Genomic DNA, 18,953 nt, shown 5'->3' on the forward strand with positions numbered 1-18,953 from the left:
CAAGTTCCTTGGCGTACACATCACTGAGGACCTGAAATGGTCCCACCACACCGATTTAAAAAAAATACTAATAATACAAATGTTTTAAATATATTGTTGAACATAATATATTCTACGGACATATCAAAGTTCCAGAGTGGGATCTCTGATAGTTTTAAAGTTATGGCCCATTTTATACAGATAAATTGGCATAGTAGGCAATGTAACCAACCACAGCCCTCCTTTGCACATCCTGCAAATCACCAGCAGAGGGCAACTATTTTGAATCCATTTTCCCATTCACTCTGTTGACAATGCTTACAAATTGGATCATAATTCTAAAAGTAGCAGAGATCCCACTCTGGAACTTTGATATGCCTATAGAATATATTATGTTTAACAATATATATTTTTTAAATCTACATCTAAAATGTTGAACTTTATTATATTCATAAATGAGTTATTATGAAAGTTATTGAAGTTTAAAATATTACTGTTTAATCTGTAGGTGCTACAAAGTAAACATCGAGCTGTAAAGCTTTATATGACACGAAACCAATTGACTTTGTAGCACCTAGAGATTAAACACCATGGAGTTTTAAAGGAGGTCCGGGTAAGGCCAAAATCCAATAAATATCCCAACTTTGAGTAATTATTTCCCAGTTATGCTATTAGATACAAATGTCAAAAATATGTCAACAATCCTTCCAAAGGACGACTCATTCTATGGATTACATTTTGTGAAAATCCTTGGTTTCATGAGGGATCACTCCTGTCTTGTGTGGGATATATTTAGGAATATTCTTCTCAATAAGATCAATACTCCTTTTGTTATGTAGGATAGTTATATATTCCCAAAAGTGTTTGTAGTCAATTTGATTGTGTTACTTTTGACTTGTTTTTCAGGTTGGAATATATGGGACAGTGTCTGCTCTTATCCGTTATCAACTCTGGGATGATGTCATGCTGACGGATCCTGCAACTATGAGTTCTAAGGTCGCAGCAGCTGCAGTTAGTGTCAGCCAGAACTCACGTCATCATATCATGACCAGATCCATCCAGATTTGTCCAATAGCAGATTCTGTGAACTGAAAGTGAAACGTCTCCATTGGTCTGCATTGGTCTGTGAGAGAGGTAGCTTGGGCAACTCTACTTCAAGTTCCCTCAGACCACTCATCCCAATGTCCCCAGGTCCCCCCACCACTACCATGGCCTCCTCACAAAGACATTGATGAAAATGGGGTTTTAAACATGTCGACAATAAACAGGATGGGGACGAAGGGCCTCAAAAGTCTGGTTCCACAGTGAACCTGTCCACGGAAGAGGCAGGCGACGGTGTGATTGGCAGTTGGCAGTTCCATCAGCGAAGCTGTTGTAGCTCATCCTCTCCTGGTTGGTCAGTTTACTCCTGAGAGACCCCAGGATGACGCACACTAGTCTGAGCTCTCTGACAAACTTGTGATATCTCACATCGCAAGGGTGTAGTTGTGCGGACCTAAGGAGTGGACAATGAACAGAACAAAGGAGGGGCTGTGTGCTGAGGGGAAGCCGCCCCCGGCTGAAGTCCCTATAGGTTGGCAGCGCAGAATCACCCACAGCGGGGTTGTCTACATAAGGTAAGACCTGCTCTACCTCTATTTAAACTAGCCTGTGGTCTCTCGTCTCCCCAATCGGAACTTGAGGTAATGAACTCTTTCCTTCTACAGTACCAATTTCTAATATTCACCCAATTGTCTTCTGCTCAATTTTTCATGTAACTTAACATTTGATATGGTGTGTTTATTGATTAAAAAAAATATATAAAGGGGTGCGGCAATAGCAGGAACAGTGGCATCTAGAGGGCAAAACCTGGTACTTTCACACTAATTTATGGGGGGGGCAAGCGACTTATATGGCATATTTCTCTGAACAGTGGGGGGAAAAACATCACCAAGCTCACATAGTATGAATAAACAGTACTCCAAGCCGCAGCTTCATACTACTTGTTAAACATAGAGAACTGATACTGTACACTGGCCGTTGGGGTGGGCTTGGTATGGGGTTTGGGGGGTCCATGGGTAGCTTTTGTCCATTAATTTGGAATCCTCACGTCTTAATCTTTGTTAAGAAGAGGTTCGGTCCAAATCGGATGATTGGTACTATGTTTATTGAGTAGTTTACGAATCCAACAAATTGAAATGGGCAATTTGGCTGCAATCAATTAACTTAATTTTTCAGGGATAAAATTATCTTTCAACAAAATAATGTTGCAGGAATGCTTATCTTATCTGTTTCTAACTACAGAAACAATTTCAGATGAATCTGGGATGGTGGGTGACAATCCTCTTTCTTGTGCTTTTTGAGGTGGAACGACTTGTCATATCTGTCTTTTACCCTAATAAGGCTGACCACAATAACGCTGTAGTCCATGACCTTTATTGAAAGGCAGACAAAAGTCACTTCTATCCATTTTCTGTCCATGGGGTTGAATGGAAGTGTTTCAACACCAGAGCTAGTCAAGCATAACACCTTCCAGAGAGTCTAATATTACCTCCCTCCCTCTTCATATGAAGTATATTCCCTCTGGTGGGCAGATCTGGGCTACATGGCCTTGAGCAGAAGAATGTTTGAGATCAGTGACTGTCACATACAGAGAAAATTGTCCTCTGAAAAACTATGAAATGCTGTCGGGAGCCATGTTTTATGGCACCATAATTCCACCCACCAGCTGCTTTTCTCTCCCTTACTTTCATTGAGTTTGAAATGAATGTGTTTTTTTACTTTCGAACCAAGCCTTTTAAGCTGATGGCACTTGTCATTATAAAGGTGAGCTGTTTTCATGGTATTGTGTTCCTCCTATGTTTTGGGAGATTAGCTTGTTTGCTGTGACTGTCTACTTTATCCAGGTCATTTGATATATTGAATGTGTATGGTTTTGTCCGAAATGGTACCTTATTCCCCCCGTATAGCGCACTACTTTTAACCAGAACCACTATAGGCCTACTGTGGGAATAGGGGGGCATTTCAGATGCAAACTGTCTTTTTTATTTAGCTATGGTTGTTCTATGCTGTTACATTGGTCACTCACAATCTCTCCTCTTCCACATTTCAGTCCCAGTGGCTTAGTCCTAGCCTGTCTGGAGCAGGTGAAGAGCTACCTGCTGACTGATGGCACCTGTAAGTGTGGCCTGGAGTGTCCTCTCATCATTCATAAGGTGAGCAAGCCTGAATGTGGGGCCACTCCTGGTAGATGGGTCATTAAGTTCAAAGGAAAATGCACTACACACACTACTGAACACTAACACACTTCTTACTGTAGCCAGGACTGGAGGAGAGAGGAAGTAACACATGTATAGTGTATTGATAAGAGTAGGCACACACAGACGCTAACATCTTTCACTCCCCTCAGATATTCAACTTTGACACCGGGGCGGCTGTCAAGCAGAGGACTGCTGAGGATGCCAGAGCCGATGCGAATGTCACCAAGCTGTGTATCCACAAGAGGAAGGTCATCACCGTGGCAACCCTGCACAGGAGCATGGAGTCACCACACCCCGCTCTGGCCAGTCAGGGTGTTGGCACTGGTATGTGGAAGAAATATTGTCATTCTGAGATGCAAACTAGCTCCCTAGGAAAGATCCATCCATTTGTGTGACTTATGAGACATTGAACTTCATAATCAATCAATATCTGATCAAATTCTGAAATAGGCCTAAACACCAGTCCTTTATGATATTTAGCATAAGGGCGTCATTTGATGATGAAAGCCAATGTCACTTAATGGCTTTTACTCTCCAATCGGTGTCACTTGATATAATGACACGACAATCTGTGCATTCTCAGCAAGTTTTGTTCTGTTTTAACATATTGCCATATAGAAATTTTAAATGAAAGAGAATAACCTTATGACCTATTTAGACCAGCTCAGACAGAAATCATCTGCTCTGTGCAGTATTTTCACAGCAAAGGACTGCAGTGAATTGCTGCTCTATCAGCATGTTATAAAAAAGAAGCGAAAATGTGACGCTGTCTGAAGAACATGCATACACATATCATTTGGATTCAACTGTCTGCTTAGCTGCTGTTTTATGTTTGTTCTAAAGATCGGGTTTCTGTTGTCAATTCAGAACTGTTTTTGGTTTATTTGTTTTGGGATTTTCTGGGGTCTGGTCTGAATTGGTCTGAATTGAATTGACGATGCTGAATTAATTACATATAATTATCTCATCTGAGACGATAAAAGTAATTTCAAAGATTGATACAAGTTTACTTTGCTTTGCAGGCGCTGCAGCTATGGGTCCTTTGAGTCATCAAGCAATAAGGAACAATATGCACAATGGTCCACCCAACTCTGTGGCTCTTGATGGCAGGAATCCCAACAAGACAGGAATGTCAGTTTCTGGTCAACAGTACTATAACCATGAACTGGGTTCTCCCCCTCAGAGGGATCTGTACTTGGGGTACAGCAGGACAAGGCTGGGGGGCAGCGAACACAGTAGCCAACAACGATCACCCTATCACAGCCGCCACCGTGTCCTGCTCAGCCCCTCCTCCTCCACCTCATGTTGCTCACAGCATTATGGTGATAGGGTTCCCTCCCCAAGGACTGAACCTCTGGGGAGTCCTGACCCCAATATGCTTGGTTTTCATGGAGCTTGCAGCCCAGGCTCTGTCCATATGAACGGTGATCGTTTTACCCGTCTCTCACCACCCAGTATCCTGCACCACGGCTCGCCTTCGGCCTCCCAGCCCTCGTGTGCCATGTCAGGAAGGACTAATGTACCAAATTCCCCTGCCGTCAATGCCAAAAGCCTCAATATGCAGAAGCCCTCCTGCAGCTTCCCCCACGACTTTCAACACAAGCCCCAGCCTGCATGCCACCCACAGTCGCACTTTTCCCTGTCTCAGCTCCCTCCCTGCATCCTGCAAAAAAAGCAGGTGACCTCTGAGAAGGACCCTCTTGGTATCCTGGACCCAATTCCAAGCAATGCTCCTAGCCAGGGTCCCTTAGTGCCAAACATATCTGGCCTCCAACACAATGCCCACTCTCAGGTACCACCAATGAATGTAAACATCCCCCCTGCCAGTGTCCCTTTGCCCAGCAACCTGCCCTTGCCAACTGGGAAGTCTGGACCTGTTGGGCATGGCCATAGGGTCCAGCACCACCCTACCCTGTCATCCGCCTCATCCTCACCTATCATGTCCCCAGCACATATGGCTGGGCCTGTCCTCGCCAAGGTGGAGTCACCCCACCGCTCACGTTGCTTATCCAGTTCTTCTGAACATGGTAGCTTCGCTCACCCCACGGGGCTCCAGGTTCCTTGTGGGGTTTCAAAGCCACTTCCCCGGTCTTCTCAGGCCTCATCGGGGTCCCCTCGACCTGCAATGCCACGAAGTTCTGCATATAAGATGGACAAACTCCATCACTTGAACGATACCCCCAACCAACTGCCAGGGGGGATGAACATTGGTCTAAGCAGGCATCCCAACTCCATGTACCGTCCAGCTCCCGGATCTGATAGTATCCTTCAAAAGAATCACTCGGTAGGTATGCCCCTTAACCAGATGTTAGATCAGCAGAATCCTGCTTCCTTCCCAGCAAGTAGTCTACTTTCAGCAGCAGCGAAAGCACAGCTAGTAAATCAAAACAAACATACCGACAGCACATTGGATGCAAACGCAGAGGCTCGCAGTGGCAGCAGTTTGGGACACCCAGGGCTAGTTGGTGGAGGCAGAGGTCGGAACCTAGATGGACACAGCACTTTAAACCAGAGATATCTACCTAATCCTGGGCCGTTGGCGAGTGAATTTCAAAGCGGAAGAGCAGCACTAAGAGACAAACTCATGGGTATGGTTCAGCAGAGAGAGGCAAATCGCAAGCGCAAACTGTCCAGTGATGGCAGCAGTGGTGGCATCAACAATGACGGGGCTTTCGACGTGCTCAAGCATCCGATGGGTGGCTCTGGATCTAGTTCATCTAGCTTTCCAGAGACATTGAGGAGAATGTTGCAGCAGGGTTGTTTGCCCCCAAACACCTCCATGGCCCAGCTACTCCAGTCCATGAGCCACCAAAGTGCCCACAATGGGCCAAGCCACGTGGGCCAAAGCCCGGCCAGATCTGGCAAATCTCCCTTCTTGGAGGAAGCTTTGCCTCCGATGTCGACTTTGCAGCAGAGCTTGCAGGGGCATCATATCCAGGGCAGAGCGAAGATCCGTGGCTTCCAGAACATGAACAGTGAAGGTCAGATTTCAGGCCAGGATCTAAACATGGAGCAGTTCAACAGGCCAATAAACCAAATGCAGGACCCCGCCTTAACTGGAAACTTTGAGGTGTTGGGTTACAATGGTGGACAACATGCAGCCATGGGGTCGATGCAGGGAAACCCAAACCCTCACCAACAGCAGCAGTTTGGACTTTATCAGAAACCATCCCAGGCGCAAGGCAACCCCCAAATCAGAGGCAGGGCAGGATTGCCTCCCATGATGTCCAATGGCGGGGTCCAAGCCCTCTCTGAGTCAGGTAAGCAGCTGTTTCTCCTTGATTTTGTTGACTATTGTCTTCTTATCTTAGGTGTAGCAAAATCATAGATTTATATTATGTTTTATGTCAATAGTCTCTATTTATATACATTTTTGTGATAAAGCAACGGCTGCAATGTGTGTTGTGCCCCTTTGTGGCGAACATTGGTAGTTTTTGTCTATTGAAAATAATTGGATATAGCCTACTTTATTACAATGATCCATCTAGATGTTTGGGGCAAAAAAAAACATTGTGAATTAGGCTACTACCTTATGAATATGACCATCTTTTTGCATAGAACTATTTATCCTTGTCATTAAATTCAGTCTCATGTTGTTGCCGTCTTTGTCACTTGCGCTCTTTAAGTATCTTTTATCAAAGTGCTGACAGCAAAACATTTTCTGCTGCACAGCCAAATGAAAGTGAGCTATTTAAAGCCAGCGTGCAATACCTCTTTAAAGGCAAAAATGTTTTACAAACAGGCAGACAAAAATGTTCAGATATGTTTTTCTACTTGTTTCTCACATCAGACCTTATTTTTCCTGCTTTTTTGTTCTTGTTCTAATTTATTGAACCCATTTTCAGCTGAACTAAGTCATATTCTCAAACAATGATTTAACTTAAAGCCTCAGACACACCAAGGATACTGGTGTGTTGTCACCCCTGGATAAGCCTCGTTAAAAGGCTTGTCCGATTTCAAAAAAGCTTTTCGGCGAAAGCAGAACAGATCATTATGTTAGGTCAGCAACTAGTCACAGAAAGCATACAGCGATTTTCCAACCAAAGAGAGGAGTCACAAAAAGCAGAAATATTGATCAAATGAATCACTAACCTTTGATATTCTTCATCAGATGACACTCCCGGGACAACATGTTACACAATACATGTATGTTTTGTTCGATCAAGTTCATATTTATATCCAAAAACCTCAGTTTACATTTGGCTTTGCATCCAAAACATCCCGTGAATTTGCACAGAGCCACGTCAAATTACAGAAATACTCATAATAAACATTGATAAAAGATACAAGTGTTATTCACAGATTTAAAGATATACTTCTCCTTAATGCAACCGCTGTGTCAGATTTCAAAAAAACTTTACGGAAAAAGCAAACCATGCAATAATCACGCTCAGAGACCAACACAACCCAAGAAGATATCCGCCATGTTGGAGTCAACATAAGTCAGAAATAGCATTCTAAATATTCACTTACCTTCGATGGTCTTCGTCAGAATGCACTCCCAGGAATCCCAGTTCCATAATAAATGTTTGATTTGTTTCATAAAGTCCATTTATGTCCAAATTCCTCCTTGTTCGCGCGTTCAGTACACAATCTAAACTCACGACGCGCGGGAAGGTCCAGGCAAAAGTTCAGACGAAAAGTCATATTACAGTCCATAGAAACATGTCAAACGATGTATAGAATCAATCTTTAGGATGTTTTTAACATAAATCTTCAATAATGTTCCAACCGGAGAATTCCTTTGTCTTCAGAAAACCAATGGAACAGAGCTCGCTCTCACGTGAACGAGTGTCACGAGCTCAAGGCATTCTGGCAGACCTCTGACTCATTCCCCTATCATTCGGCCCCACTTCACAGTAGAAGCATCAAACAAGGTTCTAAAGACTGTTGACATCTAGTGGAAGCCTTAGGAAGTGCAACATGACCCATATCCCACTGTATCTTCAATAGGGAATGAGTTGAAAAACGACCAACCTCAGATTTCCCACTTCCTGGTTGGATTTTTTCTCAGGTTTTTGCCTGCCATATGAGTTCTGTTATACTCAGACATCATTCAAACAGTTTTAGAAACTTCTGAGTGTTTTCTATCCAAATCTACTAATAATATGCATATATTAGCAACTGGGACTGAGTAGCAGGCAGTTTACTCTGGGCACGCTTTTCATCCAAATGTGAAAATGCTGCCCCCTATCCATAACAAGTTAAGCGATGTTTGGCTTGTGTGTGCTGTAGATAGCGAATGTTAGCTAATAAGAAAGTTGTGCTAATGTTGCTAGCTAGCTAGAATTTGTATTAAACCCTTGTTGATACTAGCCAGATGGGCACAACTAGATAACCAGTGTAGTTAGCAACATAATTAAATAGCAAGGGATTCATTTTTGAATAAAGCAACTGCCTGTTAGCTGCCGAGAGTCCGTGCAGTACGTAAACTCACTCACTTTTGTATATCGCCTTGGTCCGTACAATTGACCTTATTTTAGCGCCCCATAAACGTAATGCTTCCAGATCAACTGTAATATCAATACCGTTGCAAAGCACAATTTCTCCCCTTTCCAACAAAATTAATGACATGACCTCCAAGCTGCCCATTTGTGCATAATTCAAGAAGGCAATGAGCTCCGTCGGGTCTTTTTAAAAATGGCGGGTGGGGAAGCGAAACTAATGCATGGTAGTGAGAAGGAGAGGAGATGTGTGGGAAAACGTATTTTTTTCACTCGATCTGTCCAACTTATCACCTTATCGCCTCTAAAATGTAAATAAAACACTATAAAGAGTTTATATAATGTGTCATTACATACCTATTTGAAGGTTTGTGTCTAATTTTTTTTCGGGTTTTTAGGGCGGTGCTAAAGTGATCTTCAGAAGTAAACAGCGGCTTTGAGAGTCATGATCGCTTACAGTGATGACGCAAAAAATGACTTGGTATCCCCCCTTATCCCCGTCACTGTCCATTTCTTGTTTTTAAACTGTACGTTACGGCATGACACGTCACGATGTAATGGAGGGTCAGTTTTTTTCTACTTTTCTCCAATACTATAGAGCCATTACCATGTCGATCAGCGCTTGAATAGAAACGTAGTTCACACCCCAGATTTTGAAGTCAACACAGTCGCTACAGAGTTCACGTTAGCTAGCTAGCTATTTTGTGCTAATTGCCAAATGGTAATGCTAATCGTTTAGCTAACTTTAGTTTAGCTAGCAAGCGAACTGACATTGGTAGTATGCGGTAATGGTGAGTGAATTACGGTATTTATTAATATTGCTAGATTGCTAGATAGCTAGCTTGGTAAAGCATTTAGTGTTGTGTGCAATGTGCTGCACTTACCACCCCATTTGTTTCATATGAAGTGTGTGTGACTGCCTGGCTCATTTAGCAAGCTAACGTTTGCTAGCTAGCTAACTAATGAGCCAGTTCACATTTATCAGACCTAACAACAACAACAACAAAGTTCAAGCACAAAACTTATTAGCTCGATGTAAAAGATGTAGACTTGCTCTAGAAAAAAAAGGTGTATTATGCAGCTTTAATGTTTTAGTAAAAACAATATTGTTGAAAAGGGGTTGGATTACACTGGGAAAAGTGCCCTCTTGTGTAATATTGATCTAATTGCTGGGATGGTTTGCCCTTAATGGTTTTAGGTGGTTGGGAGGATGAGTGGGATATAAACTCTGCCACCAGATTAAAATACACAGAACAAAAGTATAAACTCAACATATAAAGTTTTATCCCATGTTTCAGGAGCTGAAATAAAAGATCCCAGAAAATGTCCATATGCACAAAAAGTTTATTTCTCTCAAATGTTGTGCACAAATTTGTTTACATCCCTGTTAGTGAGCATTTCTCCTTTGCCAAGATAATCCATCCACCTGACAGATGTGGCATATCAACAAGCTGATTAAACAGCATGATCATTACACAGATGTGGCAAGTTTTGAGGGAGTGTGTAATTGGCATGCTGACTGCAGGAATGTCCACCAGAGCTGTTGCCTGATAATTTAATGTTTATTTCTCTACCATAAGGTGACTCCAGTGTCATTTTAGAGAATTTGGCAGTACATCCAACCAGCCTCACAACCGCAGACCACGTGTATGGCGTTGTGTGGATGAGCGGTTTGCTGATGTTCACAACGCTGACAGAGTGCCCCATGGTGGCGGTGAGGTTATGGTATGGACAGGAATAAGCTACGGACAATGAACACAATTTGGATTTTATCGATGGCAATTTTTGAATGCACAGAAATACCGTGACGAGATCCTGAGGCCCATTTTATTTATTTTTTAAGTTATCTGTAACCAACAGATGCATATCTGTATTCCCAGCCGTGAAATCCATAGATTGGGGCCTAGTGAATTTATTTCAATTGACTGATTTCCTCATATGAACTGTATACTTATTGTCTCTGTCATTTTATTTTTGGGTGATAAGTAATATGCAACGGCTAGTCAGTATTTCCCCTGGGATTTCTTTCAGCATCGGTGGCAAGGGTAGCTAAATGAATCACTACATGTAGTGGCATTTAGTCTAGATACATTCTCTTAGCTCTAGTTTGATTATATGATGTTTAGTTGACTTCTGATGTACGCAATGGCTTGGGATTGTTGGGATTGCAGATAGCCGGCAGTAGCTCAAGAAAAGGGAAATAATATATTTGAATTGGGACTCGTGAGCGCCACTCCACTTGAATGGAGCTTGCATTTCCTTTTGATATGTGCACTTATCGGGAGTCGAATGTATCTAGACAGCTGAGCCTTTAGTGTAGGCTAATTACATTAGGTGGATCTTGTATTTTATGCACTTTCACAGTAATGTCAAAAAAGTCACTAGTGAGCTACCAGAAAGTAGGGAGCGCTTACCCTTGCAGTGAGAGCCACTCATCCATAAACATGGGATGCATTTCTGTTTCGATACAGGAGCTCCACACAAATGATCACATTCACTTCGTGTCCAAGCTCTGTGGATTCAGGAAATGTCCTCCGAAACCGTCAGTTAGCGGATCATGGTGGCTACTGGCTACTTTGTTGAGGTTTGTCAACCGTTTTTGTAAAATGAACCTTTATTTCAAAAGCATTAGAATCCTAATTTTGTCACTCACTGCTACTATTGGCTACTTCTCCTGTTCGACACCAAATCCCTTGCTGACGATGTTGAGGTAATGTATGGATATCCATCTATGGCTGGGCTTCTAGAAGTGTACATCCAAGATTTATATACTCATAGATTTTTCTTGATTTAAGAGTCAGGAGCTATATTTTGTCTGAAATACCTATAATTGACAAGAAGTTTCAGTCTGTAGTCAGGGAAGCCCAACTGAACCACAGTTGACCACTTTGGTTTACATTTCAACAACATAGTCTTCTTTATTTTCTCACTTATCTTGTCTGTTTCATTTTACTGTCTTATTTGTTCAATCAAGTCCTCACAAATCAGGGGAAGTAAATGGGAGTAAACTTTGGGCTCAACTTTTTTTGTTTGTTACTTCCACACTATTCTCTCTTACTGTCCCTTTGGTTTGCTTATCTTTGAAAAAACTCAATTAGCTTGGAGTGGTGTTGTCCTCATGATCAGATCTTCCTCTACTCCCGCTCCCTCACTTCACTCTTCATTCTCGCACCTTTCTCACGCCTCCTCGCTCTCTCGCTCTCTCGCTCTCTCTCTCTCTCTTTCTTTCTCTCTCTCTCTTTCTTTCTCTCTCTCTCTCTTTCTCTCTCTCTTTCTTTCTCTCTTTCTTTCTTTCTTTCTTTCTTTCTTTCTTTCTTTCTTTCTTTCTTTCTTTCTTTCTTTCTTTCTTTCTTTCTTTCTTTCTTTCTTTCTTTCTTTCTTTGTGCAGGTGAGGTCAGTAGTTCTCTGAGCTGTGAGCTGAGGCAGGCCCGAGAGGAGAGTCTTCAGTCTCTCATCAGGAACAGCCAGGCCCATACACTGCAACAACAGAGACAGCAACCACTTGTTCAGGGCCAACATCAGGGTCTGTCCCAGGGTCCGGGTAAGCACTCCATACAGGGCCAGCTGCAGCACAGATTCCAGTGCCAAGGCTCCCACCCTGATGCCCCTCGCCCTGATGATGCCTCCTCCAACCCCATGAACAGCCTCCTTCAGAGCTTCCAGGTCAGACATTCTGTTTTCTTCCAGTTCAAGCCCCAAAATAATTGCGGTGACTTTCTGTGTATTTGGATGTTTGTTTGGTAGTTTAGGGATGTTTATTGTTGATTTCCCTTCAACATTTCTTGAATGACGCATGAAAAAAGTAACAATTGGGCTGACGGAAACATGAAATGCCAGTACAATTTAAAAAATGCCGACAGACAATTTGTTTGTTCGACATGGTGGGACATTTCAGAAAAATATATTATGCGTGAAATGGCAGTGGAAATGTCTTGTGCAAATATTGATATAATAACCATTATATCGAAGTAAACTTGGAGTCACACAATGATATGTTGTGTGGTCCTCCCACTACGACTTGGGAAACCATGCAGTTTAGGCTACAGATTAAATTAATTATAATTAACTTCACAGGGTGGTGAATGTGCAAGATGATGAGCTTGATGCTCCTTTCCAATAAATATCGAGGGTCATGTTCTGGTGACATGATGATCGATGCTTGGCTGCCGTTTGACAAATACAAATAATATTGCTCTTATCCATAATAATCTCATAATGTAGTTAGCCTACCCACAGTATCTGCGAGGTGTTGGCTACAAGCGCATGTGCCAACACCTCGCACATTTTGCTATATAACGTAACAGTTTTGTTGACAAAACCATCAGCACAGATGAAAATGCGATGGAAACCCATCTAACTTGTATTTTTCTTCTGGTGCATGGGAATTTAACAGCAAAAGTTTTTTTCATGTGCACTATGTCATCACGCACAGCTTTTATCCGCAAAAAGTCTGTTTGATGGAAACATCCCTTGCATGAAAATATGTCGCAAATTGGATGGAAACCTTGCTACTTTCAACATGTTTGAACCTCTCCCTCTCTTTTTGTTACAGGTGGATTTGCCTGAGATGATTCCACTGCCAAACAGAACTATGATGAGTCGACCGGGGATGATGTCCATGTCCCAACCCGGTGCCCCTTGTCTCCAGGAGGGTCATCAAGAATACCAGGCTGCCCAGGACCTTTCAGGTGGTGGGGGAGAAGTTATTGATACCATCCACAGGGCAGCGATGGGCACGGCCAGCAAGAGCACGTTTAATGTCATCACATCAACAGGTGCTAGCGGTACCTTCGCTGCTTCTGTTTTCGGCGAGCCTGTCGACCTCTCCCATGCGGTTAACTCTGTCATTCATGGCCCCCTTCGCTCATATCAGGAGCCAGTGCCAGAGCCCCGACACCAACCCAAGGTGGGTCGGCCACGCAAGAAGACACCTGACAGGAACAACAGCTTCTCCCCTGTTGCTATGGAAGCTCCTGCCAGATTCCACTCGCCGCGACACGGAGCCCAGAGAAGACAATGGGATGGGCAGGCGGAGGGCCAGGAGCAGGCTGGTCTGTGGCGTAATGACAAGCTCCTCCAACCGCTTTCCTTAGCCCAGAGCAGAAACGGCACCTACCCAGAGAGGCCCAAAAGTCAGGCCCAGGTGCACTTAGGCCCTCAGGATCAAACAACACTGCACTTCCCCAGTCACTTGTATGCCCATATGAACGGCAACGGTAGGTTCCTCACCTCGGGAAGACTACATTCCAGACACCCCGGCCTGTCCCCTGGTTCTTCCTCTGTCCCACCAGAGGGCCTTTTTACCAAGGATTACAGCCACTACAACGAACATCTGAACGGCCAACTCAATGGGAACCACTACAATGGGCATTACAATGGGCACCTGAACGGGAGCCTGAGCGGCGAGGAAGACCTGAGGCCTGGGGACTCTCCCTCCTCCAGTGAGGGGCTCCCGCTCCACCACAAGCCCAGAACTCCGGCCCACTACCCGGGAGATCTACTCTGGGGCCAGGGCAAAGGCTTCCCTCCATGGCCAGGCAAGATTGGGAGCGAGGGGCACATGTACTCCCCTGGGATGGTGAATGACATGCAGGGAAAGGTGAGCTTGTTGTGTACTCAGTGTTTTGTGTCATCAATTATGATTGGTCACATGACTACATCAGATAAAGAAGTGGAGGTCTCTGCCACAATTCCAGCCTGTTTCAACACAATTTTACATTAAACTTTTGCTGCTAGTACTACTGTACACATTACCGTTGCAGTTTTTTTTTATGGCAAAATAATGCTTTGTATAAGAGGGGAGTTTTAAAATGTGTAGGCACCAGGCATGGCAAGTCCCTGAAAGATGATATATTCCTCACGAAGAGCATGAGAGGGAGGGAAGATTTCCCACGGTGTTCTGCATTAAAAAACACCCCAATTCTGCCCTGCGACACTGTCAAAAGCCTTTGAGACGCCAAGGAATTAATATCAGGGTAAAACAGCATAATGGGTTTGATACCTTCCCAGAGGTCATTCTACCACCATTTTCACCTGTCTGTCGATATCCATTGCTTGATTTTATTCACTGCCTACTGTGTTTTGTTCTTTTTTTTCTCAAGAGTTACTGTTCAGGAACTTCAATGTGGGAATCCTTGGGGGAAATGTACTTTATTACATTTTTCCTGGATTTACCCATATTATTTAGGCTAACATTTGGGCTAGGTGATATTTCAGTTTGGTTTCATGCCTAGTTTGACTGTGCAGATAATATGCAATAGTGGATGAATTTGCCATATCCATCCCTTTTACAAGCCTGTGTGGACAGCTATTTTAATGAATCTGACCCATTGTGTTCAGTAAATACAATTAAAAGCAGTTTGGAAGGATAGGACAAGATGCTGACTTTTTTTATTTTATTAGAAAATGATTGAATGCTCTTTGTCTTACCTGGCGTTAAAGTAACTTGCAAGTTAGTCATTAGATAATAATGCTTTATTGAAGTTGAGTCATTATAATTATGAAATGTGAAATAAAGTTATTGGTTGCTTTGACCTGAGACATTCTGCAAACTCATTTAGAACTTATTTTCTGTGGACAGGGTAATGTGCTTTTGGTTTCACTTGGCTGTGTAATATGCCATTTTAGATTAGTCATTCGTGCATACATTTTACGTATGGGTGGTCCCTGGAATCAAACCCACTACCCTGGTGTTACAAGTGCCATGCACTACCAACAGGTGATCCTTTGGTAATGTTTTGGTTTCATTCCCCCGGTGTTTGGTAATGTTGTTTCTACTTGCCTTCAGGTAGAGTCAGAGAAGATCCAGAGGACACTAACAGAGGATCTGGACACACTACATAAAGCAAACAAGATAACTAGAAAGTAAATTACCCTAGATGAATATGCTATTATTCTTTATTCTGTCCCTGCACATTGTTTTTATCAGATTAAGGATGAGGATAAAGTAATACAAATATGTTCTCTTTCTTACAGTGGTCGAAAATGGAATAACCACCTAGAGGCTGCTATACAGGAGGCTATGTGTGAGCTGGATAAGATGACAGGCAATGTGAGTATTCCGATTTGGTTATTGTGTGTACTGTACACACCTCTTTAGAGATTACCTTTGGGTGCCCAAATGTGTGTGAGCCTCTCATTATGTCTACAGTCTATCTAAAGATGGTGTTCCAACCCCCCCCCCCCCCATTTCTTTGGTGCACCAGATATCACAGAGAGACAGACAAGTCAAGACCACTAAACCCAAGAGGAGGAAGATCTCCAGATGACAGTAAATGTGTGGACCCTTTGGTGTCCTGCTGGGTAGCGGTCCATCTAGCCAATGGGTCTTGTGTAGCCGATGTGGAATCGCTAGCCAGTGTGTGCAATAGTAGTGACCATTGTCTTCTCTTTTGCATCAACTTGGTACTTAGTCCAACTGGATTAGTGCAACAATCAGTCAACCCTCCCACCTTGACCACCACCAAGACACTGACAGTGAAGAAAATACAAGAAAGGATGGAGGAACCTAGCTGCAAAATAATAGCTGTGATATATCCACAGCTAGCTTGTCCTTATGGAAAATGAGATTCTACATATAAGGAAATAATTGGTCCAAATATTTCTGATGCATTTTAGATTATGCACATAGACAAAGGAAAACAGTACAACATTATTTTCAGTGGTTAATTGTATATAGTGTTCAGTTTTATCGTTGATGAGTTGACTTAATGCTAATTTCTTATGTACATATCAATACAAAACTATATCTGGTTCTCCAATGTTTTTATTTTTCACAAAACGGTGAGGCCAGAAATTTCATTTTTCAAAAGAAAAGCAGCATAAAGGAATTTCTTCTACAGATCTATTGAAACATGCTGTTAAGCATTGAACAGCTGAAGGATTATAATGTTGAACTTCAACAGACACTATATTGTCATTTGCATGCAGCCAGTAAGGATGATCTTGTCCTGCTGGGAAGGCATACAATGTGAGTCCCAAGAAAAGGAAATTGGAAGACTTGAAGATAGACCCACAGTATATCCTTTATCTGAACATAGGACATGCAAATACTTTCTCTTTGTCTTACGTTTCCCTTTTCTTTGTTCTTGTTTTATCCATGTTATCCAAGAAAAGAAAAAGCCATCAAGGGAAGGAGTCTGAAATATGCCTCTAAGTTACATTATTTGTACTCCCAAAGTAAAATGTATTTTCTCTGAATATTTTTGATAAACAGATTTCCTGTGTTATATCTGCAAAATGACTTTGACAGTATGTGTTTGTTCATTTAAAAAAAAAAAGAGTTATTGTAAAGTATAGACTAATTTATGTGGTATACAGTACATGCATTCTGAAATGAAGTATTCAATAGCAACAGTTGTAATATACGGTTCTGCCACTAGTGTTTAATCTACAATTATGTTCATATTTAAATGGTGCAAAAAGTATTAAGCTGTTTATTTTCTCTATCAAATCATGTAATTGAGCATTTCTCTGTGTTTTACCCTTGAATGTGTCATTTCAAGGGTCAAAATGCCTTAATAGTAAGGACTGCACATTTACAGGCCAGAAGAGATCAGTAGTATACTCATTGGTTTCCTTTGCTCTGCAAAACCATTTTAAACGACCCAAGAAAGTATGAGTGAACTTTGATCCGAGCCTTATATCCAATGCTACAATCCCCAGCTGCCAAAGCTATGCCGTATCACAAGTTAGGACTTTAAGTTTCTATTATTTATCTTTGTAATATTCTATTGAATTAGTGGCCTTCATTTTGTTAATTTTCATTGTTTTTTGCTTTTATACTTTATAATTTATTTATGAATCACATATTTATTTGTAGATATACATTGGTTACTTAGCAATAATACTAATGAGAGTTGTATGCTCTGAAAAGCCTTAGAGTATTATATATTTTTCTCTTAAAACAAATGAACAGCCTATATATGGATAAATATTCCATCAGTGGTTTATAAGTATACATTTATATATTTGTGTTTATTTATGAAGTGTACAATTTTGAACACTCAGTATGTCAGTATGTGCATATAGTGTTCTTTTTTTCTTACTTGTGTCAACACTGAGTATATACCCACGGCCTGAAGAAATTGTAAAATGTTCATTTTAAAAGAGTGAACTTCATTTTCTGTACTTAATACCCTGACTCTTGAGGGGCACCTTCTGATTTGATCAGTCGTCTTCTGATTTGATCAGTCTTGTGAAAATCTAAAATTGTAAAACTGACAAATGTACATGTTTGTCTAATTTGTATTGTTTAACATACAATATCAAGTCATCTGTGTTCAATCCTAACAGAACAATCCGGCATCCTAAAATGTAATACTCGTTTTAACACTTGGTAACCTAGCTATTTCATCAACATTATATGCATTTTGTTTATAATTATATTGCACTCTTAATCCTAAAATTGGGGGTATATGAAGAGAGCCCACCCACTAGTCCATGGACAAAGTAAATGTTTATTTATGTCTTCCATTTCAAACTTGTTGTCCATTGTAGTGATCTTGAGTGATTGTGTTTAATGGAATAAATGTTTTGCCCTCCTTATTGAAACAAAATATATTCTAATATTGTTTTTGAATGAGTTATTTATTGAATGTGGTTTAAAATGTCATTTTTATGCTCTTTATTTCAAAACATATGGTAAAAGCTGAGTGGCCCACGTTGTTTTTGATGGTTTTACAGTGGGAAAAGATTTTACATTTTTGTAAAGTATTTTAATTTTAAATGTGATATGCATTGTTAGTCAATTAGTAATGTAACAGTTACATAATTTAGCACCAACATCAAAGTATCTTTTGTACTTATAGTTTTCAGTACATCTTTCTGAATACATAACAGCTGTAGCAATTTCCTTTCCTGCTTCTCTAGCAGAAATGTTTTACATTTAGAAAAGTGTGCCTGAAATTACACGCAGTAAAAGGTGGTTATTATGCTTTGTTCAAAATCTTTTAATGGTGTTTGTTCGAAAGGGATTTACAAATTTGACAAAGTATTGCATTCATTTTGCAATAAAAAAAAGTATTCTATCAACTGTGGCTTACGTTGTTATATTGTACATGTATGTTATAGTCTCTTCCAGTCATTGCATCAGAATGTCCCCTTCAAGCTACTAACTTCAACCCACCTACCCTAATTCACCACATTTCCAAATACATCTGTATTTTATATTGCCAGTTTAAGTGTGAAAGACACAATAATATTAGATTTTGTATCAAAAGGATATGTTCTACACACTTAAGTGATCTGTCTATTCTTCGAGAACTACCCTCTGTAACTTTTGAAATGATTG

The 18,953-nt window shown here is 41.4% G+C and overlaps 1 protein-coding gene across 2 annotated transcripts in view; it reads left to right on the plus strand.

Moving 5' to 3' along the window:
- LOC120058300 (methyl-CpG-binding domain protein 5-like) overlaps positions 1-18,695 on the plus strand; it is a 55,116-nt gene extending 36,421 nt beyond the window's left edge. The window contains exons 2-10 of one of the 2 annotated variants that reach the window (XM_039006856.1): positions 886-1,595; positions 3,071-3,173; positions 3,368-3,542; positions 4,241-6,478; positions 12,051-12,325; positions 13,215-14,261; positions 15,450-15,526; positions 15,638-15,713; positions 15,868-18,695. In XM_039006856.1, coding sequence (XP_038862784.1) covers positions 1,489-1,595; positions 3,071-3,173; positions 3,368-3,542; positions 4,241-6,478; positions 12,051-12,325; positions 13,215-14,261; positions 15,450-15,526; positions 15,638-15,713; positions 15,868-15,930 — 4,161 coding nt within the window. In that variant the 5' untranslated portion in view covers positions 886-1,488 and the 3' untranslated portion in view covers positions 15,931-18,695. The remainder of the gene's footprint in view (positions 1-885; positions 1,596-3,070; positions 3,174-3,367; positions 3,543-4,240; positions 6,479-12,050; positions 12,326-13,214; positions 14,262-15,449; positions 15,527-15,637; positions 15,714-15,867) is intronic. The other variant, XR_005477997.1, reaches the window with a different exon arrangement.
- The last annotated feature ends 258 nt before the right edge of the window (positions 18,696-18,953 follow it).

Source organism: Salvelinus namaycush, chromosome 13, assembly GCF_016432855.1.
Source record: "Salvelinus namaycush isolate Seneca chromosome 13, SaNama_1.0, whole genome shotgun sequence".
Lineage (NCBI taxonomy): Eukaryota > Metazoa > Chordata > Actinopteri > Salmoniformes > Salmonidae > Salvelinus > Salvelinus namaycush.